General features: G+C 53.4%; 1 protein-coding gene across 1 annotated transcript in view; it reads left to right on the top strand.

Annotated features, from left to right (window-relative positions):
* The first annotated feature begins 18,137 nt into the window (after positions 1 to 18,137).
* ANO1 (anoctamin 1) overlaps positions 18,138 to 27,629 on the top strand; it is a 161,932-nt gene continuing 152,440 nt past the window's right edge. The window contains exon 1 of the mRNA XM_029208737.1: positions 18,138 to 18,392. Within this exon, the coding sequence (XP_029064570.1) occupies positions 18,335 to 18,392 (58 nt within the window). The 5' untranslated portion in view covers positions 18,138 to 18,334. The remainder of the gene's footprint in view (positions 18,393 to 27,629) is intronic.

Consider the following 27,629-nt stretch of genomic DNA (forward strand, 5'->3'; position numbering starts at 1 on the left):
GGATAAAATTCTCGAACCCAGAGTTGATTTCTGGGGAGACCAACAGCGATCAGTCCTCGTTTTCATGCCCTAACACCCCCAAGAGTCCCCGTGTGGTCCCAGTTTCTCCTTCCCCCAGGGAGAGATCTCCCCACATTGCCTCCCCGCCTCCGCCACCTGTCCACCCCCTCACGCCCCTCCTCCAATCAGGAGAGTGACCGTCACCAGGCTCGGGCTCTGCGCGGGGTCTGCACCGACGGTGAGCTGGAACATGGGCAGCTGGCCTGGGGCCCGTGAAGGGGAGCTCAGTGGCCACACCCAGGTACCGCTGCTTTCAAACCCACCTGCCTAAAGGAAGCGTAATTCACTTTCCCAAGTGATGAGTAATATCTCGGGGACCGAATGCAGCCTTTTTAAAGAGCGCATCAATAAAAGTCAGACCCACCTGGACCGAGACTTATGGCCTGCCCTGTGGCTTTGGCCAAGTCACCTGACATAAGTTTTCCTTCAACACCTGCTGCGTGCCGACAACACCAGCGAGCAAACCAGGCAAGGATCCTTGGCTCTGAGACACGGCCCGGTGACATGAGAGGCAGCCAATATTTATTGAGCTCTTACGGTGTGCTCAGGGACGGTGCTCAGAATTTTTCCTGCTTTGCCCCACTTAACCCTCGCCACGCCCTGCACTGCAGGGACGGCTTGAGGAAACAGAGGCCCCAAGGGAAGAAATGATTTACTCTTTTTCTCCCTTGCTGTCAACCAGACCTGTTGCTGGACAGCCACCTGTCTGGACCTCACCCCCTCACCCACGAAATAGAGACACACAACCCTTCATTTGCAGGGCTGGTGAGAACATTCAAAGAAGGAGTGTACATTGAGTGCCTGGCACAGCATGGGGAACAGAGCAGACTCTTAGGGGAGTGCAGCAGGCTGATCTGAAGGGGCTGTTACTGGTCGGGGGGTTAGTGTGAGCTGTGAGATGGGACCACTCTCCTTCAACAACCCTGACTTTTCAGAGCTGAAAATGTAGGGATAAAGGGAGACAGGGTCCCTGGGCACTGAAGCTCCCCTTCAGCACATAGTCAGACTAAGTTGGCCCTGATGGGGTGGGTCACCCAGGACCACTGTCAAGGCTGGCAGATGCCATGCAGGCCCGGGTCCTTTGGGATCCCGGGGAAGTGTCTGAGCTGTGCGCTAATGATTAACCCACGTGCTCTGAGCCCTCTTGCCAGCTGACTCATTTTGCAAACTCTGCTGGCCCACCAGAGCGGCCTCTACCCCCTTGCCTGAGACACCGGTGCAGAGGTGTCCCGACCAGCCGCTGGGAGCCAGCGCCCACCTGAGGCCAGTGTGCAGGGCACACTCAGATGGAGGAGATGGCGCTGAACCCTCTGCTGAAGAGCAGGGAGCGGGCATCCATGGGGTGGGGGCCTGGGGCACGCTGCTCCCTGCCAGCCCAGCCCCGGCTGGACATCCCACCTGCCCTCTGGGACCCTGGACGGGTCCAGGGAGGACCCAGGGAGCACAGTTTTTCGTGGTGTCCAGCCCAGCCTGGCTGGGGAAGCATCTCCGGGGTGGGCAGTCCAACAGTGGGTATGTCCATGCAAGACCCTTCCTAGGAGGGAAGCCCCTTCCTGAGAACAGTAATCACAGCCCAGGGCTTCTCAGCCTGGGCGCTGTTGAATTTGGGGCGGAGTCACTCTGGGCCCTGTAGGGCGTTTAGCAGCATCCCTGGCCTCCACCCACTAGAGGCCAGCAGCGCCCTCCTCTGTAGCGACAACCCCAAAGTGTCCCCAGATGTTGCCCAGCGTCCCCTCTGAGAGCTCCCGCGTCGCCTGTATGGAGCACTAGCTGAGCGCGCGTCACTCCACTGAACACTCGGGCCGTGACGCGGCTGAGCTTCACGGGACCTCACGAGGTTGGCCCCGATGCAAGTTGCCTGACCCTCCATGCCTTTGTTTGCTCGTCAGCTAACGGGGGCTAAGAATAGCGTCCGCCCTGCAGCACCCTGGGCTGGGAAGCGCTTGAGTTGAAACATGTCAAGGGCGCTAAGCACAGGGCCTGGTCCTCGCCACGTGCTGTTTTGATCCCATTTTACCCGAGGGGGTAAACCTGGGGCCCAGAGAGGTGAAGTCACTTGCCCGTGGCTCACACAGCTCGTGGCCTCAGGGCGGTGAGTGACCCTCTCCAGGGCCTCCTCTTGTAGCCACCAGGCTGCCCTGTGCGCAGGAAGAGGGGACAGGTATGGGGGCCTGGTCCCAGCCCTGCGCTCTTCCACACAGTGGCCGGGCAGCTCCCTCTGTCTCGGGACGAGGCCTCTTGTGCTCTGAGGGGTTCCGTCTGCCTAGCAAGGCCCCGCCAGATGGGCAAAAGGACCAAGGACGGCTCACCTCACTCTCCCAGGCCGTTGGCGTCCTGCCTGTGGCCCTTAGGGACGGGGCCTGCTTGCCGCGGGCAGCAGCCCTGAGGGCCTTCCCGGCATCAGGGACCAGGCGGATCGCTCTGGGGCGAGCGGAAGGTATTTCTGAAGATAGGGTCCTCCTCTTGCCTCATAAGGATTCGGTCAACAAGTCCAATACTTGGATCCATCTGACCAGCCCCGCCCTCCGTCCTTGGATTAGTGAATGAATGAATGACATCACTCCGTCTATGAGTGAATGAATGGAAGAATGAATGAGGTGGCGGACTTACCACCCCTGGCCCCCACAGGGAATTCCAGGAGCCGAGCCGGGGCGTGCTCTCCTGTAGGACAGAGGGGGTGGGAGGTGGTTCTCGGTGGCCCCCATTCTGTGCTTCCCCCCAGAGGTCAGAGGTCAAGTCTACAGGGCAGCTGCCCTCCCAGAGACGTCCTCAGCCAAAGCCAGAACTGCCCCCAGGAATGACCCTCCGGCCTCCTTTGGGAGACAAGTCCCAAGGGCGGAGGGGACAGAGTGAGGATTTGCAAAAAATGAGCGAATCAGCTGGAAAAGGATTAATTTTTATTTTTGGTTTGTTCTCAAAGTGTCTGAGAGTCAAGCCAGAGGAAGGAGAAATGTGAGTTGAGAAATCGAATGTTCAGAGGGGCCTTCAAATACCTGCCAAGTGTCGCCAGAGCTTGGACATCCCTTCACTGAGGCTGTCCTGGGCCCCGTCTCCTCCTCGGTGACCCCCAGGCAGTGGCATCACTCTGCCATCCTGAGGAGGGAGGGTGGGAGGGGCCAGCCTGATGCACACAGAGGAGGACGGGGCTTCCACTCCGGGAACTGTGGGAAATGCTGAATCTCAGAGCAACTACAGGAAGAGAGGGGGCAACTGAAGTCAGGAACGAGGGGCTGCCACTGGGGTCCTTTCAGGGAAGGGCTGGGATCTACATCTGCGCCATCTACTTCTAGAGGGGATAAGCATATAGCTCTCCAGGTTCCCTGGGGGTGCCTCCACCTCTCCCAGGAGTACTTCTTGGGCAGGATTTCTCTCCAGGAGTGAGTGATACTCCTATGCTAACTGCAATGCCCATGGACTTGCAACCTGGCCTTAAGTACCTTCCTGCTGGCAGCACAGGGCTGTAACTTGAAGGGGTCCCCTGGGAAGACCCCTTGTCGTGCTGCTGGAAGCTGCATCCTTCAGTCTCCATTCCTTTGTCACTAAGCCCTAGGTCCTCAGAGCCTTCAATTATAAAGTCAGCACCTCCAAAGAAGAGCAGTTAGACATGTATCAGTCAGTCACACCCTAGTATAAACAAGGTTAGTACCAGCCTTTCTTAGGGACTGCTGACTGAATGGAAATGGGCACCACTGCAGGATCTTAGACGGCCGAGGGACAGCAAGGGGTGTAGGGGACATGGGAGGGTCCCTGGCAAGGGATGGGGGTGCATGGCTAGCAGTAAGAAATTCTCCTTCTCCAGCTGTCACCAAAGACACAAGATTTACCTTTCAAGGCCACATGTGGTGACCTCCTCCCAGGGTGGAGGCTGGGAAGGGCAGTAGGGAGACCACAGGATCCGGTCTGAGGCAGGGCTGGACCGCGGTGCCGGGACTGCCTAGCTGGTGTGACCTGGGGCAAATCAAACTCTCAGCTCTCAGCTTGCTCTTCTGTAGATTGGGCACGTCCCACCACAAAGGACTCCTAAGGAAGACAGGATGGCTGTGGCAGTGTTTTCCCTGCCAATGCTTTTCGTCTGATATTGGAGCCAGGAAGGGACCACTCCCTAGCCACTGCCTCTATTTCCTCTTCAGAGTGAGGCCCTAAGTATCTGACTCTACTGAGAAATTGTGTCTCTCTTTTCACTAAGCGGAGAAGTCGTGAAATGCCACTGTGGGCTTGTAGGGTAAGGAGAAAGAGGCGGCTGGGGAGCTCTGCAAGACCCCAGTGGCAGGAGCGTGGCTGGGATGACTTATGTCACTCCCCATCAATCAGAGGAGGGGGTCCCTGTGAGGAGGGAGGAGTCGCCGAAGGTCAGAGGCAATTACAGAGAGGGGGGTGCACTGCAGTATCCTTAGGGTCTCAAAGAAAATCTGTGCCAACAGGAAATGCAGACAAATAGGAAGGGAGGGAGGGAGGGAAGGAGATCTTGAAGGACCTTCTTGCTCCTGGGTGGAACCCGGGAGGGATGATGCTTCACGTCAGAAGCCTGATCAGGGCCTGGTGGATCAATGCCCCCAACTGTCCCAGAGGCTGACCCTCCAGGGAATTGTTTTCTCAGAGCCACAGGGGTCACCCACCAGGCCCTGCAGCGTGTCCCTGAGGAGGGCGAGGCAGAGTTGGGCTGAGAGCAGCCGCAGTGGCAAAGGCCTTCAAAATGTCACCATCCTCATGGATTAGTGGTCACGTGAACAGCCTGTTGGGAAATGCTCTCTAGGCCACGGTCTTGACCAGCACTCTGGAGGTAGTCCCTATTTGTTTTAGCAATTACTCTGTGCAGGTCTGAAGTGGCTGTTTATATAAGAGAGGCTCTGTGACCTCGGACAGTTCACACCCCCTCTCTGGGGCTGTTCTTTACCTCTATCATGATGAGAGGGTTGCAGAAATAGCCACATGGCAGGGAGAAGAGACCCAGGGAAGGTCTCTGTTGGTTCAACAGCAAGGGACAAAAAAGCTATCTTTAAAAAGTAATTCTCTCTCATATAAGAGAAGCCCAGAAGTGGGCATTTCGGGATTCTAGGGCTGGTAGGGGGCTTCATGAACTCATCAGAGACCCAGGATCCATCTCTCAGGCTGCTCTGAGAGACATCCTCCTCATGGCCCAAGATGGCTGCTTGAGCTCAAGCCATCAAATCTGCATTCCAGTGCAGGAAAGAGAAATGGCAAAGAAGGATACTCTCCCTCCCTGGAAGTTGCCCACACACTTTGACTCACTCCCACTGGCCATACCAAGCTGCAAGGGAAGCCTAGCCATGTCATCGTTTTTCTGGGTAGTTACATGTCAGCTGAGAAACTAGGAGTTCTTTTACTAAGAAAAAGGCAAAGAATAAATACTGGGAGGCATCTGGGAGTCTGTGGCACAGGTTCAGGATGAATCCCTAGTCCTGGTGCTGGCCGGCCTTCAGCTGGCAAAGGACCTGGGTGTCCTCTCCTCACTCTGCACCTTGGTCACTCATCTGTAAAATGGGACAGTGGGTCCCCCCAGGGTCTCTTCTTCAGATAAACGACTCCATTTAACAGAAAAGTGAAGGTGAACTCAGAGAAATGCTGGAGTATTTGTCTAACAGGCTGTGTTTGGAAATGCTAGCTTATCTCAGTCTCCAAAGTAGAGTGAGCGTGGGTGCCTAGACTTTTTTTTTTTTTTTTTAAGTGAGTACATAGACATTTGGATACATATTTTCCAGTCCTGGCAAAATATGAGGGTTATTCCAAATGCACGAGCAGCGGGCACTGAATCAATTACGAGACAAGCCTCACAGACAATGGAAGAACCTCATTTCCTGGTTAGGTTTTACACACACACAGTGTTTCTCCCCACTTTGGAAACTGTATAATGCTGTCATTAACATCCTATGTGTCATCTTCCTGGAGCTGTAAAACAATCTGAGACCCTTTGGGTTTTCCTCTCAAGTCCACACTATATCGTGATAAGATGTTTCCGTGTACATACGCTGTATCAACATTTACCTGTGATTATGCCTGAAGATGTGGTTCATAAATCCAGGAAGATTCCATGTCCTTACTCTATGCCAGCATTCCTGAGAGAGTCAGGCCAGTTGTGAGACTAAAGCCAGCTGCCCACAGGGCCTTTGCACAGCCGTTCCCTGGGCCCAGAATGTTCTTCCCCAAATGCCTGCACAACTCCCCACCTCCCTTCATCAGGTCTTGGGCAAACACCCCTTCCCTGTCCCCTGTCTCTGGCATCTTTTCATTCTCTCTCCCCTCCCTTTGCTTAACTTTTCTTCAAAGCCCCCTCATTCTCCAGCACAACACCATTTGCTTATTCTCTTTCTCCTGCATAAGGATGTGGGTCCATAGCAGCAAAGACTTTTCAAAGCCCTCTACCCCCAGCATCTAGACTGGTGCCAGGGCAATATAGGTGCTCAATGAATATTTATCGCCTGAAGTCATCCACTTTTCTAAATATTTTCTATTGGTGCTTAGAGACTCTATTAAAAATGAAAATACTTTTTTCCATGTATCTATTTTTTTTAATTTATCTGATGGAAGTAGAGTTCATTTACAACGTTGTGTTAATTTCTGCTGTACAGCAAAGTGATTCCGTTATACCCATATAGACATTCTTTTTCAGATTCTTTTCCGTGATGGTTTATCACAGGATCGTGAATATAGTTCCCTCTGCTCTACAGTAGGGCCTTGTTGTTTATCCATCCTATATGTAATGGTTTGCCTCTGCTAACCCCAAACTCTCAATCCGTCCCTCTACCCCCCGACCTCTTGGCAACCACAAGTCTGTTCTCTATGACTGTGAGTCTGTTTCTGTTTCGTAGATAAGTTCATTTGTGTCATATTTTAGATTCCACATGTAAGTGCTGTCATGTGATGTTTGTCTTTCTCTGTCTGGCTTACTTCACTTAATATGATAATCTCTGGGTCCACCCATGTTGCTGAAAATGGCGCTATTTCATTCTTTTTCATGGCTGAATAGTATTCCATTGTATATATGTACCACATCTTCTTTATCCATTCCTCTGTTGATGGACACTTAGGTTGCTTCCATGACTTGGCTATTGTAAATAGGACTGCTGTGGACATTGGGGTGCATGTATCTTTCTGAAATACAGTATTTTCCAGATACATGCCCAGAAGTGGCATTGCTGGATCATATGGCAACTCTATTTCTAGTTTTTTAAGGACCCTCCATACCGTTTTCCACAGTGGCTGCACCAATTTACATTCCCACCAACAGTGTAGGAGAGTTCCCTTTTCTCCACACCCTCTCCAGGAATCGTTATTTGTAGACTTTTTAATTATGGCCATCCTGACCGGTGTGAGGTGGTACCTCGTTGTAGTTTTGATTTGCATTTCTCTAATGATTAGCGATGTTGAGCATCTTTAAGATGGAAGTACTTTTAACTCCCCGGTCTGGCCATGGCGGGGGTTATCCTTCTCAGGTGGTATAAGATGTCAGAGCACGTGTTCTACTCTAGCAGAAGCGTTTTAGATCCCAGCTAAAGGACTTTAAGGTGGCTTACCAAGACCTTTAAAATTCCTCAAGAAATAAAATAATTTGGAAGTTTGCAAGGAAAGTGAGGCTCGGGGAAAATAAGGTTCTGGAAATGAGATGATTAAAAATAATATTCAGCACTTACTGAATGGCGGCTGTGAGCAAGATATGGGGTGTCTTCCCGGCCCTGGCTCACTTGTTCTCCACAACGAGGCTGGGGGCAGGCACTGTGATGGATCCCATTTCACAGATAAGGAAACTGAGGCCCAGAAGGAAGAAGGCCCTTGCCCGAGATCGCCAAGCTGGCAAAAGGCAGATGGGTATGAGTCAGCAGTCTCTTAGCAAATGGGACCCTCCCCCTAGTGCTACTGGCCCTGACGCCTGTATCGAGGAATGTGGGACCACCTGCGGGTGGCACAGGGTCCTAAACGCCTGCTCAGGGCACCTCCCCTGAGCCTCCCAACAACCAACCCGAAGAGCGAAACAAGAGCCGTTACACAAGTCAGTGTCCACGAAATAAGACCAGTTGCTCAGAAGGAAGATGCCCAAGACCAGCTGCTTCCGGGCATGAGTGCAAGTTTCACCTTCCGTGGGCCAGGATTCCCGGCTGCAAGCAACAGAAGCTGAATCTGGTTCTCCATCTGGAAAAGAACATGATGGAAGGCCCTGTAAGAGGCAGGAGTAAAGACAGCCTGGGAGGCCACGAGTGGGCTGGGCGAGTGTCCTGCCCCCAACGCTGCCGCAGGACACCCTGCCACTGCACATGGCTGCCATAGCAATGGGCCAGTGCCACACTATTCCAGGAGAATCCTAACGCTGCCCTTTCTGGTCCAGAAGCCGAGCCTCTCATGGGCATATCTGATTAGCCAAGCCTGGGTGACATGTCCATGGCCCAGTTGCTAAGGAGACAGACCTGGAGGACTTCCCACCCTCTTCCACAGGAGAGGGTTCTTATCCATCAACATCACACACAGAAGATCTCCCAATAGGAAGGGAGGTTAGGTGCTGGGCAGTCCCCTCCCCCAAATGACCAAAACCCACCACATCCTCTCTGAGGAGTCTCCCAGGACAGCCTCTCATGGGGTCCACTGAGAACCACAAGCTCTAACTGCCTGAAAAGCAGGGAGTGAGGGGCTGGTGCCTTTCTGTGTAAGTGAAGCCCCTGAGTGAAGCGGGGGGTGTGGGGAGCTGAGCAGACCCAAGGGTAGGCCCATGATCCCCCTTCAGGGGCCATTTGCGCCCCTTTGACACAGAGACTCATGGGTGCCTGGGGATCATTTGGTCCTCGGCAACTTGCAAAAGCAACCTTATCATGAACATGGCAGCTCTGGGCACCCCTGCTTTCCAGGACCAGCTGCCCCAAACAGCCTCTCTGGTCCCAGAACCAATGTCATCCCCATGAGCCAGTGAGAAGCTGGGGTCGTCTACCAGGTGGGGTGACTTGCATTTTAGACAGTGTGTTCCAAATTTACTGGCTGGCAGGGACAGAGCAGCTGACCGGTTTGTTTGTTTTAGTTTGTTTTCTTTGTTTGGTTTATTAAGCTGTCCACGTGGTTGGGGTCAAAGCACGCACACGCTGTGCTTTGCAGAGCCTCTGCGTGCCCCGCCCCCTCGCGGCCCTGCTCTGCTCTGTGCCCAGAGAAGAGGACAGGGGCCAGCTGTTATGGACTGTGTCCATTTGTCCCTGCTACCTTCTGGATTCTGGACACGGTTGGCCATCGGGACCAGAGGACAGGAGAGGGACACTGGACATCTATTCTCCTGGCCACTCCCGCCAGGCTGGGCCCCTCTGCTGAAGGGTCTGCCACACCCGCACCAGGCAGCCCTTTCCTCCAGCCCAGCCCCTCCCTGGTCTCTGGCCATCAGCTTCCCACTGTTGCCAGCATCTCGGTGCCTCTTCACCCCTTACTGATTTCCTCTCACCTGACCACACCTCTGTAAACTATTCTTTCATTAAACTTGTCATGGGCTGAATTATGTCCCCCCCACCCCAATTCATATACCAATGCCCTAACCCCCGGCACCACAGAATGTGACTACGTTTAGACCTGGGGCCTTTAAAGAGATGGATAAGGTAAACTGAGGTCACTGGGGTGGGGCCCTAATCCCATAGGACTTGTGTCCTTATAAGAAGAGGAGGTCAGGACACAGATGCACACAGAGGGACGACCCCGTGAGGACACAGGGAGAAGACGGCCGTCTACACGCCGAGGAGAGAGGCCTCAGGAGGTCCCAGCCCTGCCCACACCTGGATCTGGGATTCCAGCCTCCAGGACTGGAGACAGTGGACCCTGTTGTTTAAGCCGCCCATCTGTCACATTTGTTACGGGGGCCTGAACCAATTCATACAGAACCCCTCTGGAGGGAGCCGTCTGTTTGCTGCCAGGCCCTGACTGGTACATATCACAGCAATTTCGTATCGAGGGCTGGAAGGTGCTAGGCCAGGTGCTCCCTGCATGGGTTCACTTCATACTCGGCCCCACCCTTGAAGATGGGCGCTCTGGTGCCCCTGTTACCCCAGACCACGGAGCGGAAACTAAGGCCGAGTTTGAGAAGACGTCAAAGTGTGCAGAGCCAGGACCGGTCCCCGGGCAGCCTCGCCCACACCCCCGTCTCCGCGGCTTCTCTGACCGAGAGGGGACTCGCTGTCCAGGGTGAAAACACAGCCACCCCGCTCGCCCAAAGTGGTCCTAAATTCTTTAGACTGAAATTAAAAGTAGGGGCCGGAACACAGCTCTGGGTGCTTCCTGACCTCTTACACTAGCCCTGGCCCAGGTGATGACATGGGAGTCCTGCCCGTGTGCATGGAAGCGGCCGGAGGAGGTCCTTCAATCCCAGGACAACTCCGGCCACCATAATCAAAGACCACGGAAACGGCCAACGTGCTGCAAACAGTTGGATATTGGCCCAGACCCCACGACGTGGCCATGGAAGGGCAAGTCCTGCCCCGAGGACCCCCTCACTGAGCCGGGCGCTGAGGGCCAGGCCTGCCGCTCACCAGCAAGGCCGCCTGCGCTTTGGGCAGGAACACGCTGACAGCTGCAGTGGGAGTGGCGTGGGCAGCAGCGGGACACAGCGCGTCACAGCAGCTGCAGGGTGGGCCCGACCAGCAAGCTGGCCCAGCATCTGACGCCCGCCCGCCAGGGTGGCCCTGAGTCTTGAGGGCTGATGTGGGCTGATTCTCTGAGCGTGAGGTTTTTAAATCAAATGTTTTGTAAGCGAGAGCATAAGGGTGGCCTGGGGACATGACTTACCCTCTGCTTTTCAAGGACAAAGGAAGCCGACTCCCGGTCCGTCGGGCTGTCCCCCAGATGACTGGCCCTGTGCACCCGTCGCCAGTGCATCGTGGGCGGACTGTGTCGCGGCTCTGAGCCCTCTGCAGATAGCTGAGGTCAGAGTTTCACTTTTCCTTCTCAGATTCCCTTCAAATGTCTGGGAAAGCGTTATCTCGGGGGTCTGTGAACAGTTCTGTCTCTGAGTGGCAGAAAGGGGGAAGGAAACCCCCCAAGGGGCCTCAAGGATCCCTGCCCGGGGCCTTCAGGGAAGAGGCAGCCGGGTATCCCCACGGGCTGTGCTGCTGACGTTTTCTTTGGGAATCAACATCCCCCAACCAACCCTGAAGAAGGGGTTGGCATTTGGGGCACAACTGCCCCCTTGTGCAAAAGACCCCGCGTGACACTGAGGCTTGCCCTGCAGATCTAGCTGGGGCTGGCCCTCCAGCCACTGGACGGGCCATCTTGCCCGGCAAGTACCTGCGATCAGATGGCGCTGTCTAAGCTTTTGTAGGCCAAGCACCTGAGAAAGGCTGAGCCTCAAGAAACAGATTCCCTGGGTGATGACAGACGCCTTCTTGATTGCTGTATTTTTTAAACTAAACTCCATGGGAAGCGATCCTTCTCTAGAGACCGTTTTACCATCAACTCCTGAGTAAAAGCTTGATATCTCTGCTGAGGACCCATTGAATATTCTTTGGGCCTTTGGGGCTGAAAAAGCACCAGGTGTGTTGAATTACAGATACATCTACCATCCTCAGATAACTTAGAGACCATCTGGAGACTGTCATCTCCCCTCTGGTTTATAGCCAAGAACCTTGGCATTGATGTTATTTACTCTGAAAAAAAACAGGCTGGTTTCTTTGACGGCACATTGAGGGTAAATGTTTGCACCATTAATTAGAGTCCGTTTAGTTCCCCAAACTCAAACAATATGGGCAGCCTTTAAGGGTAAACAGACCACAAGATGTTAGTCATACCTGGAAGACTGTGGGCTGAGTGTCTTCCCTTGGGCCCCTCGCCCACTTCATCCTGCAAACAAACAAGCGGAGGAAGGTTGAGGAGAGGTCAAGGAGCCCCGAGCCAGGATTTTGGACGGAGAAAATAAAAGGGACTAATTATGGGTTTTTTCTATTGTTTCCATAGCCTTCTTGTTCCGTAATAATGTGTTGCAATGAGTGTGTTGGGTCTATCCGTGAGAATTCCAACTTCCAGAGAAACAAATGGAAGTTTTGTACAGTGCATTGGAAAGAATTCTGGAGTTAACTAGAAATTTCTAGAATCAATTGGACCTGGATTTGCCTCCCAGTTCTGCCACTTGCTAGCTGTGTGGACTTGGGCAAGCCGTGGTCCCCTCTGGGCATCAGTTCCCTCAGCTGTATGTGAGAAGCATAACTCAGACCTCGCTTGGTTGAGGTCACCCAGGTAAAGACAACAAGGCAAATATTGAATTCTGGCGACCTCGTGTTGCCCGAGATCTCTGAGGCTGAGGCTGCCCTCCTGCGTCTAAGGGGGAAGATGGCCGGTGGTGGGAGGGTCACAGTGTCGGATCACAAAACCTGTGCAATGCACCAAAGCGATCATTATTATTTTTGGTATTTCCCCTAATGCAGCCCCCCGGGCCACAAGTGCTCTGCAGACCTGCTCGGGTGCAAAGGGAACCAATCTAGGGCGATGGGGGGTCACAGACGTAGTGAGAGCGCAGTACGGTTTTCACTTCCCTTGCAGACATTTGCAGCAGGTCAAGGAGAAAGTCTCAGCCTGCTGCCAGGAGGTCCATGCAGTCTTTACCAGGTGGTCTCCCAGGCGATGGTACCATCTCAGGTTCAGGGTCCCTGGGGGCGGAGCATCCAGGTAGACCTGAACATTGTTGTATTTTTATTGTCCTTTATTAAACTATCACCTTCTGTTTATGGCCAGTGATTCTGATTCTCCATTTCCAATAGTGATATTGGATACTTTTAAAATAAAGTTTGAGGGCTTCCCTGGTGGCGCAGCGGTTGAGAGTCCACCTGCCGATGCAGGGGACGCGGGTTCGTGCCCCGGTCCGGGAGGATCCCACATGCCGCGGAGCGGCTGGGCCCGTGAGCCATGGCCGCTGAGCCTGCGCGTCCGGAGCCTGTGCTCCGCAAGGGGAGAGGCCACAACAGCGAGAGGCCCGCATACCGCAAAAAAAAAATTAAAAAAAAAAAAAATTTGATAAGCCCTATAAAGGAAGGACATCCTGATACACGTTACAACATGGAGGAACCTTGAGGGCATCATACTAAGTGAAATAAGCCAGACGCAAAGGGACAGATACTATATGATCCCACTCGTATGAGGTCCCCAGAGGAGTCAGATCCATAGAGACCGGAAGTAGGACGGTGGGCGCCAGGGACTGCGGGAAGGGGATGGGGAGTGAGTGTTTAATGGGGACAGAACTTAGTTGGGGAAGATGAAAAGAATTCTGTGGATGGATGACGGTTACATAACATTATGAATGTACTGAATGCCAAAGAACTGTACACCTAAAAATGGCTAAAATGGTAAATTTTATGTTATGTATGTTTTACCACAATTAAACAATAAAAACAGTCCCCAAAAGTTTGAAAAAGTGAGCTGGACTAAAGGAAAATATGAAGCAAACCATAGCCCAGGGGATCACTGCTCAGGCTCAAACCAGGATGTGGGACTCTGGATGACCGGTGTTTAGGAAACTGGATTTCTACCTTAGAGCACATCAGTTCCGGCACAGACTCTGGAGTCAGGCTGCCTGAGCTCGAGTCCCAGCGCTATGCTTACCGCTGTGTGACCTCGGACAAGTGACTGCACCTCTCTGAGTCTCGGTTTCCTCATCTGTAAAGTGGGAACGATAACAGAATGGATGGCATAGAGCTGATATTTATGGAGTGCCTGGAACAGGGCCTGGCACACGGTAAGTGCTTGTGAAATAGACTCCCGAGGGGAGGCACCCAGCGGCTGCCTCTTCAGCAGGCCCCTCTGCAGGTTAAGCTCTCAGAGATAGACTCGCTTCAGCTGTAGGTCCCCTGCATCAGTGCTGGGGCCCAGGCTCACTCTAGCAACTGCGTGCCCCCGTCAGGAGCCCCTGGTATCAGCGGCAAGCAGCTGCCTCCAGTCTCCAGCTGCAGAGAAGGCTTGACTGGTCTCTCCCCAGCTCACCGTCTGCTCTCTAGTCCCCCTGCCCCCTCCCCTCCCCCTCCCCCTCCCCCTCCACCCCCCTCTTCTCATAGCCACTGAGCTCTCTGCCCAGCCTTGCCCGGGGCCCTGGGTCATAGTGGGACCCTCCCCAGCCCCTGCAGGCACCTTAGTGAGACCCCTTAGGTCCTTTCCAAAGACACCTTGGAAACAGTCCAAAGGTCCATCAATGGATGAATGGATAAAGAAACGTGGCACAGCCAGACCACGGAATATCATTGAATCACAAAAAAGAAATGAAGCTCTGAAACGTGCTATACCGTGGATGAGCCTCAAACACATTATGAATTATGAAAAAAGAAAATTATGAAAAAAGAAAACCACTGTGAAAGGAACGGGACACAAAAGACCACATGTTGTATGATTCCATTTATATGAACTATAAGAGATAAATCCACAAGAGACAGAAAGCAGATTGGTGGTTACCAGGGGCTGGTGGTGGGGGACAGGGAGTGACAGCTACAGGGTCCTAGGTTTTACCCAGAGTGATGGAAATGTTCTCGAAGTACACAGTGACGATGGTTGTACAACACTAGGAATGTACCAAATGCCACTGAATTGTTACTTTAAAATGGTTAACTTTATATTATGTGAAATTCACCCTGATACTATTTTTTCTTTTTTTTTTTGCAAAAACACCTGCTCGGTCCTGCTCAGTGCAGCTGCCTGGGACCCACTGTGTGCCCGGCCCTGCCTTCACATTCATCCCTCACCCAACCCATCACTGCCAAGCTGGCCTGTTCCAACTGCCCCGCACCCCCCGCCATGGTCCCCAGGTCAGGGGCCACTGCCGGCTCTGAGCTGCCCGGTCAGGAGCGTCCTCCCCTGCCTTTCAGGGTCCGCCACATGTCCCCGCCCGCCTCATCTGAGGATGAAACAAATAACAAGACCCTCTAATCCAGGGCTTACAACGCGCCAGGTTCTGGGCTGGAAGTTGGATTCTCTTTCCAGCTTCCCCAAACCTCCAGAGGTAGCTACTGCTGAGGCCCTTTTTACAGATGCACAAACCGAGGTGCCGAGAAGCAACTTGTCCACGACTGGGTGCCAGCCCGTTTCCATTTCCCCCGAGAGGCCCCGGGCTTAACTCCTCCGCCACCTTGCTTATCTCCTCCGGCTGTACACCGGCTCTGGGGGGCGGGGGGTTCATCCCCTGCCAAGCCTGAGAAGGGGCCCTACCCATGGCGAGGGATGCTCAGAGAACCAGATCGAAATCAAAACACACTTCCCGAGACTACCAGAAGTGAGTATTCAAGTGACCCGTGACCCCGGACGTGTTCTGAGAATGAGTGACAGTGGGGGCAGGGTGTATGTGACAATTTGGGCGTCTCCCGGTCTCTCCGAGGGGCATGAGTGACTGCAGGTGATACACGGAGGGGTCTGCAGAGGCGGGTGGTCTTAGGCCCTGTGACACCGCTTGTCAAGTCAGCTCTGGCCTCTGACCCACTCCTGAGCGGCATTTGGGGGCAGCGGAGACCCAAATGCTGTTACTTGGTGGCCTTGAGTCCTGTCTGATAAGGCCTGGGGAGGGTTGAGCCTGTCCCAGCAGGGCCCTGGCCTCACCCTGCAAAGCCTATTTTAAACCAACCCTAGGGCCTGAGTGCTGGCCCCAGCTTTGCTGCGAGCTGCCTTTCCTCCCTCCCTCCCTCCCTGCTTTGCCGAAAAGGGAAACCATTTTCCATAATTATAAGCATTGTGCGGCATGATTCCTGTATCCGGTAACGATGGCTCCGGCGGCGGCAGGCGTGCCCCTCGCCAGGACAGTCCACTTGCCCCACTCTGCTTTTGACAGAAACATCTTCCTGACTGCACAGGGGGCTCCCTGGCAAACGAGCTGGGGCCCCAGGCATCCGTTCTTCTAGGGCACTCGCTCCCCTTTCACGCCACACGGGAGCCCGGTCTCGCCCCAGCCTGGCAGCATTTACCAAAGCCGAAAGCAATCTTTGTAAGAAGGCGCCAGTTCGGGTATTTACTAAAACATCTTTTAAAACTTGATAGGATGAAATATCTTTGTAAAAGGGTCTGGATCTCTGACCGGCTCTTCCGCATATGTTGGACACAGCTGAAGGGTTTCATCAGAATGCAGCTTAATTGGAGCCAAGAAATGAAAAGAAGAAAAATGGCTTCAATCGGAACGAATCAACATCTATTAACGGCGGTTTAAAATATTTCTGCTAATAATAATACATTAAATAGTCTGCCTTTAGAAGCTGGCTAACTAGACAATAGCCCATCTCTGCCCCCAAAAGGTTAACAATGATGGTTAAAAATAGCCCCAAGACTTATTTACATTTTTTTCCTCCTGAGCATTTTTGGTTTATAGTTCATCATTCCAGAGGTTAGAATTCTAAAATTTTCTCTGTGTATTTACACAACTGAGCTATTGCTATGTATCACGTTGGCTATCAGACTCTTCCAAGAAAAATGAGTTTGTGTCTGGACTCCCGCACACCAATGGTCTGGGTCAGATGACTAGGCTCTGCGAAATGCACATGGCCCCAGCAAGGGCCCCTACGGTGCTTTTTCTCCATCCAGACCCCTCGGCCATCCTAGGTTTACATGTGGGGTACGCAGCACACAACTTGGGGCTTCTTGGCAGCCTCTTCACGGGATGAGACTTCATCCATCCACAGCACCCCACCAGGTGCCTCGTCTTCCAATTTTTTAGTCCAGACTGAAACGAGATAAATACAAAGGACGATTGCAGGTCACCTCTCTCCCTGACCCTTTGGGAAGAAGGAGGCTTGAATCTCCTCTCTGTACACAGCACTTTGGGTGGGGGGCAGGGAAGAACGTCCCAGCTGGAGACATTTCTTTGTGGTTTCGCTGCTACTACAAGCGTTTCCGCCCAGAAGAGTACGCGTGGGTACCAATGCCAGCAGGCTTGGCAGGGGTCAGGGAGGACTGGTCATCCATCCTCTATGCGTGAAAGCATAGATTCCTTTCACGTGGATGTGGTCTGTCTCCCCAGGGTGGCTGGATGTGTCTCCACCCGGAGCCAGGCAAAGCCGGGGGCTCGTGGGGTGTTTACTTGGCAGGTGATCCAAGGGTCCCCGGACCAGGTGGGCTCCCGGCACCAGCCTGGCTCTTCCTCAGGGTGTGGAAAGTGGGAGATGGCCTTTCAAAAGGTCAGGCAGGCTGCCCCGTCCTGCCACTGCCCGTGCAGTGATCAGGGAGCAGCTTAAATTAACGTTTTGTTTAAGGCAGTTCTGCCTCAGAATTTATAGTTATTTACCTGGAGGTGTCACGGGTGTGAGGTTTGGAGAGACAGGAGGCGCCTTGCCTAAGGCTCTCCGCACTCTCCTGATGCCCACATCTCTGCTGCCCGGGAGGGTGCTGAATTGTCCAGACCTTGCCTTCTAAACAGGAACAGGGCTGCAGAGTGGTACCTCCCGGCTCCCAGCCCTGAGCCAGGCTGCAGGATGTGGGTGGGAAGTCCCTGCCAGCACCCCTGGCTGAGTTCTCTTAGCCTCGCTTAATTAGAATCCTCAAATAACATAGTTTTCTCCGATTTGGGGGCAGTTCTCACTTTATCCAGATTCCCAAGTTCTGCATAGGTTGGTGTTCAAGTTCAGGCCAGGCACTTGCCCTGTAACCTCCAGATCTCCTTCCCATCCCTGGGCTTCACTTCCTCCCTCTTCTGACAAATTCAGAGTGATGAATTGGGGTCCCGCCTGGGGGAGGGACCTGTGCACTCTCCACTGACGCCCTATGCTGTGCCAGCCTCGCGGGGCTGGATTGCTGCCCCCTCCCCCCAGTCAGCACCCCTTCCCTGGGGCCCTGGCTGGGGACCCGTCAAGCACAGCCGCTCAGGGCCCCACTGTTCGCCCCGACTGATAAGACGGTCCGGCAGCTGGTGCAGACTCGCCCCGCAGAGCGCAGAGCGGGAGGCCGGGGGCGGGCGGGACCCGCGGGCCGATCGCTGCGGCTGGCCTCCAGCGTCCCGCGCCATCGCTCGGTGTCCGGGTGGCCGCGGGGGAGCCGCGCTGCGCACGGGGCGGGGCGAGGGCGGTGTCCGCAGGTAGCCCCGGGGGGGCGGTGGCGGGGAGCCGGCCAGGACCCCCAGCCCAAAAAGCCGAGGGGGCGGAGCGGCGCGGCGGTGCGCGTGGGCGGTCAAGTTTGGCTCCTGCACTTGCGGCTTCGCGTGCTGCGTCTGGGGAGGCGAAGGGGGACCGTCCCCTCCCGAGTTGGGCTCGGACCCCGGCCCTCAGAGTCACTGCAGACCTCTGGGGGTGACTTCATCACCCCCTTTCCTGGACCCCGTGCGTCCGGGGCGCACCGGAGCCGGGCAGCGAGCCACGCCATGCTGGAGGGCGACATCGGCCTCGAGGGGCTGCCCCCCAAGGAAGCCCCCGCAGCTGGTGAGTATCCAGGGGCGGCGCAGGGGGGCGAGGGCCCCGGGCGTGGCGGCAGCGGCGTCGGGGACGTTCGGGGACAGCGGCTTCCCCGGGACCAAGGGGCACGCAAGGGGCAGGCGACAAGGACCCGCGTCTCCGGTGGCGGGGACCGTCCCCGGCGAGGTTTTGGGGGGGGGGCTGACTTTGTCGGCCGCAGGTCACTGGGGGCACTCACAGACAAACTGACGGCGGACAGCTGGACCGCGGGCCGGGCGGGGCTGAGGGAGGCAGTGGCCCCCTGGCGGGCAAATGCCAGGCCTGCCTTGCGGTTTTCAATTCCTGGGAGAGCATCTCCAGCCGTGCGCGTCCGAGGCCCTCAGCAGATGGAAGGTTTTCGGATGTTTTCACAGGCGCTATTAATACACATAATATTTCCGTGCTATTCTAGAGATTTATTTGCGATGTAAAGTGACTACTCTGACTTGAAGTCATGATGGAAACTGCGGTGGAACTTGGGGGGGACAAACGAGGCTTGGACAGGAGTTGGGAGGGGGAGTCCCTGGCTTCTTTGGCCCCTCCCTGCACATAAATCACGACCCTGGCTATTTTTATACCAATAATTTTAAAATAAATGACCCAAGCAATGTTTCCTGAATGATTTTTCCCCTCCCAGTTCAGAGGTTATTAAATAAAACCTCAGAGCGGGACAGTGACAAGGGGCTAGAGCGGGCACTCGGCCTTATTTAATTATACAGCTGAGTTCCAGCCGGGAGCGCCCTGGTTAGGATGCTGTGCCCTGCAATCAGAGCCACCTGGAACCAGGAGCCGCTAACTATAGCACGGAGCACTGCTTCTTTTCCCTTGCTCCTCCCTCCTCCCCCCCCCCATGCCCCCATCTCTTTTGGTGAGGGTGGGCTGGATTCCCATGGAGCAACTTATCCTGATGTCTGCTTCTTAAAGAGCCCCAATTTGGCTTCTTTCTAGAAATGACACTGTATACTCATCAGATTCTTCCCAGGAGGAAGAGAGAGGGGGCACTGCCAGCCAGAGGGGGGAGGCCAGACCTAGGAACAGGAAGGAAGGGACAGGCTTGAGAAGTCAGCCAGAACGGTTCTGGGCACACTGGCCTGCTTGCACGAGTGGCTTCTTCCAGCTCCCGTGTGGACAGGATGAGTTCTGGAACCAGCTGGGCACAGGAGCCCCAGACTCAGCATCTCTGAGCATCTAGCCAAGCCCTTGCCTCCCGCTGGGCACGGAATTAAGCACTTCACCCGTTTCATCCTCAGCCCAACCCTGTAAGCTGGGAGCGGAGCCTTGCCCATTGTGCAGACTAAGAAACTGAGACCACACAGTTAGTACATGCGGCTACCAAGAGTGGAGCCCAGGATGTCGGGTCCAGCTCCCAGGAGGCTTCTGGCTCTCCCTTACCCCACCCCAAGCAGAATCAGCCAGTGATGCCGCTGAAACGGATTCCTGCACACTAGAATGTACTAGCTGGGGGCTTGCTCTTTGGTTTTGAGAGCCTCTAAATTGGGGGGGGGGGGCAGGCCATATCTCCGATGTGAGGATCGGGGAGGCTTTCCCTAACGGAGGGTCTGACCCATCAGGTCTGAGCCGTAATGATGGACAGACTCCACTCCTAGAGCAGACCTGCTGCTCCCTTCACCTGCATCTCCACTCTGTGTGGTGGGCAGGGGTCTCGCCCCCTTTCTCCTGCTCTGGGCTTTAGCAGTGACAGGTCTAAGACCCCAGGACCAGTGCCCCAGCCTCCATTCCTGGGTTTGCCACTGGGCATACTGTTCCACCACAGCTGGCATGCCAGAAATGTGGGCAAACTCTGACAGCATGACACTACTGTCTAGCTCATTCGGTGTAATTAAGACCCAGAGGCTGCATTGACGCTCGCAGGTAAATAGGAAGTAGTAAAGCCGGGGAGGTGGAGGATAGAAAGGGACCTTTGTCCTCTGCTTTGTCTCCATGCCAGGCACTGAGGCCCTGAGAGGGGACGTCCTCGCAGGGGGGTTCAGCTGTGGAGAACCCAATTCTAAATCCCAGCTTTGCTGCCTGCAGCTCTGTGTGACCTTGCCCAACTTACTCAACCACTCTGTACCTTAGCTGCCAACCCAGAGGGTTTGTGAAGATGACTTGAGTGTATAGCCTTTCTGCTGGAGGGGCTCCGCTCTGTGCATGAGTACCGCCCCCACTGCTGTCATCCCCTGTTAATGCCCCCCTCCCCCTCTCCATCTTCATCGCTACAGGCTTCAGTTCACAGACCCAGATGTGAAGTCCTACCGGATGTTCTGAGACTTATCCCAGGACCGGCTCATTCTTGCTTCCCCGGAGCAATCGATTGTTACAGATGCCACCTCCCTCTCTGCCTTCTTTAGAAGCTCCCTCGTTATTTATTAATAAGCTATTTATTCATAAGCCTGTGGTCAGCACCTCCCGCAAGGGCAGGTAGGATTAGGACGAGGTGGGGGTGGGCACCCCTTCTCCAGGACACGTCTGCCCGGCTCACTCCTATTCATCCCCCAAAACCCTGCCGGGAAGTCCCGTCCTCTTGGAAACTAGCCTAGGTGCCTCTCTACACTGATGGCACCCTGGGCGTGGAGAGAGGAAGGGAGGGCTGGTGGGTAAAGATGGCTGTTGGTTGAGCAGTTCACTGTGTGCTGGGCGTCGTCACATGTGAGCCTCACCTACTTTATGAGATGCACACCACCATCTCCCCATTTATGGATGAGAAAACTAAGGCATGGAGAGATTACTCAAGGTCAAACAGCTGATAAATGACAGATGCAGGATCTGAATCCCAGGCGGTCTGGCTGTGCATCGTCACCACGCTATGCTACCCCCTCAGAGAGGACGGGAGAGCTGTCCCTCCCGAAACTTTCCCTAGCCTCTTCAACAAACAGCTACAGATAGCCTGGCACTGCGTCCTCGGGGCTTGGGACACAGCAGGGAACAAAGCAGACGCAGGCCCGGCCCTCATGAAACATTTTTGACCACGTAGGAGAATTCAATATGTCATATGTTGGCTGGTGATGTGCCTCATGAAGAAAAGCTGAATAGAATAGGGGGCAATTTTAAATAGTGTGTGCCAGGGAAGCCTTCATTGATGGGCAGCCTGGGAACGCACACCTGAAGGAACAGCACTCGGGACAGAGGGAACAGCCAGTGCAAAGCCTCACATCTGAAGTGCCCAAAACATGCCAGTGGGCTCACGGAGTCTGGAGGGAGTGGGAGAGGCAGTCCAGATTGTGATGTGCCCCTGGCCACTGGGCTGGGTGACATGGGAGCTGCTGGAAGGGTCTGGAGCTGACCAAGGTTTGGGCAGGATCCCTCTGGCTGCTTTGGAGAACAGGCTGAGTGGGGAAGGACAGAAGCTGGTCCGGGGACTCTTGCAGTAATCCAGGCTTGAGATGCTGGTGACCTGGTGCCGGGACCTGTGGAGGTCAGCCTCTGGGTATATTTTGAAAGTAGAGCCGACAGGAATTGCCCACACATCAGATGGAGGGTCTGAGAGTAAAAGAAAAATCAAAGACTGCTCCAAGATTCTTGGATTGACCTGTTTGGAGAAACAGGTATGGGTCGGGGTAGGTGAGGAGTTCATCTTTTTGTTTTTTGTTTTTTTAGTTGAGGTTAAATAGACATAACGTTTTAATCATTTTTAAGCATACAAATCAGTGGCATTAAAGTCCATCCCGAATGTTGGGCAACCATCACTACTATTTTTTTTTAAATTGTATTTATTTATTTATTTATTTTGGGCTGCGTTGGGTCTTCGTTGCTGCGCGCGGGCTTTTCTCTAGCTGCAGCAAGCGGGGGCCACTCTTCATTGTGGTGCGCGGGCTTCTCATTGCGGGAGCTTCTCTTGCTGCAGAGCACAGGCTCTAGACGTGCAGGCTTCAGTAGTTGTAGCGCACAGGCTCAGTAGTTGTGGCGCACGGGCTTAGTTGCTCCGCAGCACGTGGGATCTTGCCGGACCAGGGCTCGAACCCATGTCCTCCGCATTGGCAGACGATTCTTAACCACTGTACCACCAGAAAGGCCCCACTATCTACTCCTAAAACTCTTTTTTTCATCCGCAAACAGAAACTGTGTATTGATTAGGCAATAACTCTCCATTTCCCTCCCCCAACGCCAGCCCGGGGTAACCTCTGTTCTACATTCTGTTTCTATGAATCTGACTATTCTAGATACTTCACAGGAGCGAAATCACACAATATTTGTCCTTTTGTGTCTGGCACATTTCACTTTACATGTTTTCAGGGTTCAAGGTATCAGAACTTCATTCCTTTTTATGGCTGAATAACATCCCATTGCATGTGAGACCACATTTTCTTTATCCATTCATTCAATGGACACTTGAGCTATTTCCCCTTTTTGGCTGTTGTGATTAAAGCTGCAATGAAAATTTGCATGCAAGTGTCTGTTTGTCCTGTTTTCAATTATTTTGGGTATATACGTAGAAGCAGAATAGCTGGATCATACCTTTAACTTTTTGAAGAGCCACCAAAGTGTTTTCCACAGCCACAGCACCTTTCTATATTCCCTCCAGCAGTGTAGGAGGGTTTCTCTTTCTTCAATCCTCACTAACACTTGTTAGTTTTGCTTTTTTGTGTGTGTGACAGCCATCGTAGTAGTTGTGAAATGGCATCTCATTGTGGTTTTGATTTGCATTTGCCTAATGATTAATGATGTTGAGCATCTTTTCATGTGTTTATTGGCTATTTGTATATAGTCTTTGTAATATACTCAATTTCTTTGCCCATTTTTTTGTGGGTTGTTTGTCTTTTTGTTATTGAATTGTAGGAGCTCTTTATATATTCTGGATATTAAACCCTTACCAATTATAAGATATGCAAATATTTCCACTCATCCTGTAGGTTGTCTTTTCACTCTCTTGATCACGTCCTCTGATGCCCTTGTACATACAGTGAGCGTCTCTTCTGTGCTGTCATGTGGCTGATTGAGAAACCTGCCTTGTACCCCTGCAGTTTGATGCATAATTCAATTCAACTTAGAGGTAGATGACTCTCTGTCTTTGGGCCAGTTACAGGGCCAGGAGCTAGAGATACAGGGTAGCCACCGTCCTTGCTCTCATGGAGTTTACAGCCTGTCTTGATTTACACTGTGGGGCACATTGTGGAAAGGTCCTGATTCTGGCTAAGTAAGCTCTGTGTGCCGAGGGCACATCCATCCTACAGCCCTGCCTGCTTCACCTCAGCTGTCACTTCCTTCAGACACACAACAGGTCAGGTCTCAGGTAACTGCATCCATAATGTCTGCCTCCCTGGATGGATTCATTCTCTAGCCCCAGCACAGGGCCTGGCACGGTGGGGCTTGGTGGAGGGATGGAGGGAAGGATGATAGCTGACAGTTTTTGCCAACTCATTCTGTTTCAGGCACTGTTGTGAGCCCTTTGCATACGTCACCTCCTTTAATATTCACTTGTGAAGTTGGTAATATTGTTAGTAATATTATGAGCCCCTTTTGACAGATGAGGAAACCAAGGCACAGAGACACCAAGCAACATGTCCATGCTCACACAGCCAAGGGTGCCCTGTGAATCAGTCAGGGTAGGTGGGGGGGACCCTAGATTCAGACCAGAGTTGTGACAGCTGGCCTAGGACCAGAACTGGGTCCCCAGCTCCAGACTTGGGGTCCTCCTCAGCTCATCTAACACCTCCCCAACTCTCCAAAGAGAAGGCAGTCCTCTGAGGGGGCTGGTCGGGGGGCGGAGGTTCTGCTGCTGCTGACCGATAAGATCTTCCTCTCCAGAGCCTGCCCTTGCCTGGCGTGGGCACCCCCAGCAGCGGTCACGGCCCCCGGCTTCCAGCACCAGGCACCTGTGTCAGGGTTTTCATGCTTTGCAATGAAGTATTAAAAGCCTGCCGACCCTCAGAAATCCATTTGACGATGGTCACGGGGCCTTTGGGTAGACAAACGCCTGGTTCCTTGCATTCAGCCCTCAGAGGGCCTGCGTGCGCATAGATGTCTTGCCTGGTAATCCAGCCTGCTTTCTTTTTGCAACCCGGGGGTCACCTTTCTCCCCTCTGGGTCTTGCACCGCGATGCAGTCCAGCTGGGCTCTGGGTTCCCACACACACAGCCAAACCCACCAGGCCCCACCCCCTCCAGTCAGCCGAAAGCTCCTCCCTCCAGCTGCACCCCCATTTGCCTCTGGGGGTGGTGTACAAACATTCCCGGTGACACCCAAGATTTCATCCTTTCCCTTCACACCCAGCTGGAATGATTTCTGCCCACGTACGTCCTCGGGTGTAGAATGATTTTTTAATGCATTTACATGGCACCTTCACTGCAAAAGTCTGAACACGCCGTTGGGGGTGGAAATGGAGCTGTTGATGTGAGCTGTTACAAAGAAGGCATAATTGGGCATAATTTTTATTGCATTGTGTTTCCTGGACGGAGAACGGCCGGGGTTTGGGGGTACAGGGGTAAGGCGGGTGCAGAGCAGCTCCAGGCCGCGCTCGTGTTCCTACTGCAGACTCTGCTCTTGAGGACTCTGGGCTCCGGGCTGGAGCGGAAGCCCATGGAGCATTCCTTCCTCCTTCCAGTCCTGTCCTCAGGCCAAGGGGGCTCAGATCCCTCCCACCTCCAGGGCTTACGCGAGTCACACAGCTGTGCGTGGTGCTGGCAGCCCTCCACTCAGGCCCACATTCCGCCCTCTACCAGGTCCATCTGATGCCAGTTCCTGTGCGTGTCTCAAAGCTGCCTACGGCTCCCCGTGTCTGTGCTGCCCTCTCTTCAGTTCCACTGTTGCCTCTGCACTGGCCTGTGTCCACCTTGCCCCCCTCCTGCCCCCTGTAGTGGACCCCCGCCAGCCTTCACCCAGCCCTGGCCCACAGGTGGGGCTCACCTGCCTCTCCGATTCCTTCTCACCTCCAGCGCTTGCCCTCAGCCTCACTGACCTTCCTATGGTCCTTCATCCTCTCTTTCCTGCTCCCTGGGCTCTTGGCCGTTTCTTCTTCCAAACTCCGTCGCCTCCTTCAGGAGGCCCTTCCTGACCCCAGTGGCATCTCAGCAGCAGGCTCCTCTCCCCTGAGCACTTACACAGCTGCCCCCATATCTGCTGCTAGCAGTATTCTATCAGTGTCGCTCTCCCTGCCCTCCACAAAGTTCCAGAAGGACAAGACTTAGTTTTTTTTTTTCCAATTTGATTTTGCACCACCCGTTTGTCCTTAAACCCCCGAGATCAGAGCTGGAGAAGACCTGGGGGTTGCCTGGGCCCGATCAGCGTTGCCCACTGGGGCTCAGGACACCCATGCACAGTGTTCATGCCTCAGGCGAACTCCTGGGAGTTAAGCACGCCATTGTATTTCACTTGTGTGCTATATGAAAAAGGAGTGATTTTAAGTGAAAAATACTTCACTTTGGATATTGGTATAGCACGGAAAGTTTTCCCCTTGATTGATAGATAGATGATAGATAGATAGATAGATGTATAGAGGCAGGTAGATGATAGATAGCTCAACATAATGTGTTTTGTATAATATATATAATCTCTCTATATAGAGGTAGATAAATATATATATATGAAATTTTTTTTTTTGGCTGCACTGGGTCTTCTTTGCAGCGTGTGGGCTCTTCGTTGTGGCACACAGGCTTCTCAGGTTGTGGCACTCGGGCTCCAGAGTGCGTGGGCTCTCTAGCTGAGGTGCGTGCGGGCTCTGGAGTGCGCGGGCTCAGTAGTTGCAGCTCACAGGCTTATTGCCCTGCGGCACATGGGATCTTAGTTCCCTGACCAAGGATCGAACCCACATCCCCTGCACTGGAAGGCGGATTCTTAACTACCAGACCACCAGGGAAGTCCCATATATATATATGAATTTTAAATTGTCATCCGGAATTCCCTGGTGGCGCAGTGGTTAAGAATCCTCCTGCCAATGCAGGGGACACGGGTTCGAGCCCTGGTCCAGGAAGATCCCACCTGCTGCAGAGCAACGAAGCCCGTGCGCCACAACTACTGAGCCCACGTGCCACAACTACGGAAGCCTGCATGCCCAGAGCCCATGCTCTGCAACAAGAGAAGCCACTGCAATGAGAAGCCTGTACACCAACCGCAACGAAGAGTAGCTCCCACTCACTGCAACTAGAGAAAGCCCCGCTGCAGCAACGAAGACCCAACACAGTCAAAAATAAATAAATTTATAAAAATAAAATAAATAAAATTGTCATCTGTATGACTGGTCTGGGGTTATCTTGTCTGAACTCTCATCATTATCTTGCATGATGCATTTTAAAAATCAACCAGTTGACACGGGGAGGGGGAAGGGTGAGCTGGGACGAAGTGAGAGAGCGGCGTGGACATATATACACTACGAAATGTAAAACAGATAGCTAGTGGGAAGCAGCCGCATGGCACAGGGAGATCAGCTCGGTGCTTTGTGACCGCCTGGAGGGGTGGGATCAGGAGGGTGTGAGGGAGACGCAAGAGGGAGGAGATATGGGGTTATATGTTTATGTATAGCTGATTCACTTTGTTATACAGCAGAAACTAACACACCATTGTAAAGCAATTCTACTCCAATAAAGATGTTAAAAAAAAAAATCAGCCAGCTGATTTTGTATGTTCGTGACCTGTGTCTGCATGACGACTCAGCGTTGGGTTCACTCTTCACCAGCTCTTCCCCACCAGAGACACATGGCAGACGTGAGCAAGGCTCCTGCCCAGCCTGTTACAGTTGGGTAATTGTCACCACTGTTACTCCGTCTCTGTTTAAATAATTTTTTCTTTTACAGCAGTTTTAGAGGCACAGAATTATTGCAAAGATAGTACAGAGTTCCCGTATAACCCACACCTGTTTCCCCCGTTGTTAACATCTTGCATTATTACGGTATATCCTCACAACGCACCAACCAATATTGATATGTTATTATGAACTGAAGTCCACACTTCATGCAGACTCCTTGGTCCTTTTACCTGACGTCCTTTTCTGTCCCAGGATCCCATCCATTTAGTTGTCATTTCTCCCTAGGCTCCTCTTGGCTGTGACTCTTTGCTTTTGATGACCTCGGCAGTTTGGGGGACGACTAATGCAGTTGTTTTGTGGATGTGCCTCAGCTGGAACTTTCTGTCATGATGAGACTGGGATTGTGGGTCTGGGGGGAGGACCACAGAGGGGAAATGCCTTCTCATCCCATCGCATGAGGGCATACGCCATCAACACGGCTGGTCCCTGGGATGCTGCCTGCTCACCTGGCTGAGGTGAGGTGTCAGGCTTCTCCTGCGTGAAGTTAC

Source organism: Monodon monoceros, unplaced genomic scaffold (assembly GCF_005190385.1).
Source record: "Monodon monoceros isolate NGI ecotype Baffin Bay Population unplaced genomic scaffold, NGI_Narwhal_1 Super_Scaffold_7, whole genome shotgun sequence".
Lineage (NCBI taxonomy): Eukaryota > Metazoa > Chordata > Mammalia > Artiodactyla > Monodontidae > Monodon > Monodon monoceros.